Source organism: Temnothorax curvispinosus, unplaced genomic scaffold (assembly GCF_003070985.1).
Source record: "Temnothorax curvispinosus isolate PA1 unplaced genomic scaffold, ASM307098v1 QBEX01013348.1, whole genome shotgun sequence".
Classification (NCBI taxonomy): Eukaryota; Metazoa; Arthropoda; class Insecta; order Hymenoptera; family Formicidae; genus Temnothorax; species Temnothorax curvispinosus.
Window position 1 is genome coordinate 1 of NW_020223128.1, and position 1,790 is coordinate 1,790.

The window sequence follows — 1,790 nt, forward strand, 5'->3', positions numbered from 1 at the left end:
CCTTCTAGAAAAAAGGCAAGACGATAGTTATAGATCCCGAGAAGGATAAAACGATGGTACAGGAATTGTTAGATTTTAAAGATAAAATGGATAATATAGTTAATACGTGCTTTCATAAAAATGAAAAGTTCGCAAATAGCTTAAAAGAAGCTTTCGAGGCTTTTATTAATCAAAGGGCAAACAAACCAGCAGAATTAATAGGCAAGTAGTTGTTTAGGAAATTCTCTCAGTTATACTGTTAGTTCAAAAATATTGATTTTTGAACTTGAAAATATATTACAACAGGTTGAAAACTTATATATTTATTGTTTCAGCTAAATTTGTCGATTGCAAGTTACGCGCGGGTAACAAAGAAGCGACGGAAGAGGAATTAGAGAGATTATTAGACAAGATTATGGTACTCTTTCGATTTATTCACGGAAAAGATGTTTTCGAAGCGTTTTATAAGAAGGATTTGGCCAAACGTTTGTTGGTGGGAAAATCGGCTTCCGTAGATGCTGAAAAGTCAATGTTATCTAAATTAAAGCAAGAATGCGGTGGTGGATTTACTAGTAAATTGGAAGGAATGTTCAAAGATATGGAACTTAGTAAAGATATCAATATCGCGTTTAAACAGGTAAGGAAAATGATTATTCCTATATTGCAAAAGAATTTCATACACGTACACACATCAATTTTAATTTGCAATTTGTGAATATCTTACATATTTTACATTTAGTACTAAATGCGTAGGGTAAATCGACTTTATGTACACGTAGTTTATATTTGTTATTTATTAACTGAGTCTACAGAATGTATTATTTCAAATATTATATCTTCAGTATGCAGGAAACTTGCAGAGTGAGTTGGTAGCAAGTAATCTAGACCTAACTGTATCTATACTTACCATGGGGTATTGGCCTACATATCCAGTGATGGAAGTCACCCTTCCGATGGAGATGGTGCAGTATCAAGACGTGTTTAATAAGTTTTATTTGGGAAAACATAGCGGTAGAAAATTACAGTGGCAGCCGACCTTAGGACATTGTGTATTGAAAGCGTGGTTTAATCAGGTATTGAATAAGGACGATACTATATTTGTACAGCATGATATACAATCATTAATTAACGCACAAATATTTTTGATATAAAAATAGGGCAATAAAGAGCTGCAGGTATCGCTGTTTCAAGCGTTGGTCTTGATTCTATTCAACGATGGTGACAATCTCTCATTAGAAGATATCAAGGCTGCTACAAATATCGAGGACGGCGAACTGAGAAGAACACTGCAGTCCTTGGCGTGCGGAAAGGCTCGTGTCCTTCAAAAGAATCCACGTGGTCGGGATGTCGCCGATAATGATAGATTCGTATTCAATGCAGAATTTACAAACAAGCTGTTCAGAATTAAGATCAATCAAATCCAAATGAAAGAAACGGTACTTGATAATAATACAACACATTTTATATCTTTTTATTTTCCACGTTTGCATAAAAAGTTATTTTAATGCAAACTTGATTGGAGAGTTTATTCTTAGATTATAGACATATGGAATTTTTTTTCAGAATGAAGAACAAAAAGCAACAGAAGAGAGGGTGTATCAAGACAGACAATATCAAATAGATGCTGCTATTGTCAGAATTATGAAAATGAGAAAAACTCTGACCCACAATCTTCTCATCAGTGAGCTGTATAATCAATTGAAGTTTCCTGTAAAGGTATATATAGATTTTTTATGTTTTTTTTTATGTTGAGGCAAAAATTAGTACATTTCGCGTAAAGTACGACCGTTTGATTCTCAATCTGAGATAAT

The 1,790-nt window shown here is 33.5% G+C and overlaps 1 protein-coding gene across 1 annotated transcript in view; it reads left to right on the plus strand.

Annotated features, from left to right (window-relative positions):
* Positions 1-9: 9 nt before the first annotated feature.
* LOC112463487 (cullin-4B-like) overlaps positions 10-1,790 on the plus strand; it is a 3,659-nt gene continuing 1,878 nt past the window's right edge. The window contains exons 1-5 of the mRNA XM_025029908.1: positions 10-201; positions 315-616; positions 822-1,052; positions 1,137-1,415; positions 1,543-1,695. Coding sequence (XP_024885676.1) covers positions 54-201; positions 315-616; positions 822-1,052; positions 1,137-1,415; positions 1,543-1,695 — 1,113 coding nt within the window. The 5' untranslated portion in view covers positions 10-53. The remainder of the gene's footprint in view (positions 202-314; positions 617-821; positions 1,053-1,136; positions 1,416-1,542; positions 1,696-1,790) is intronic.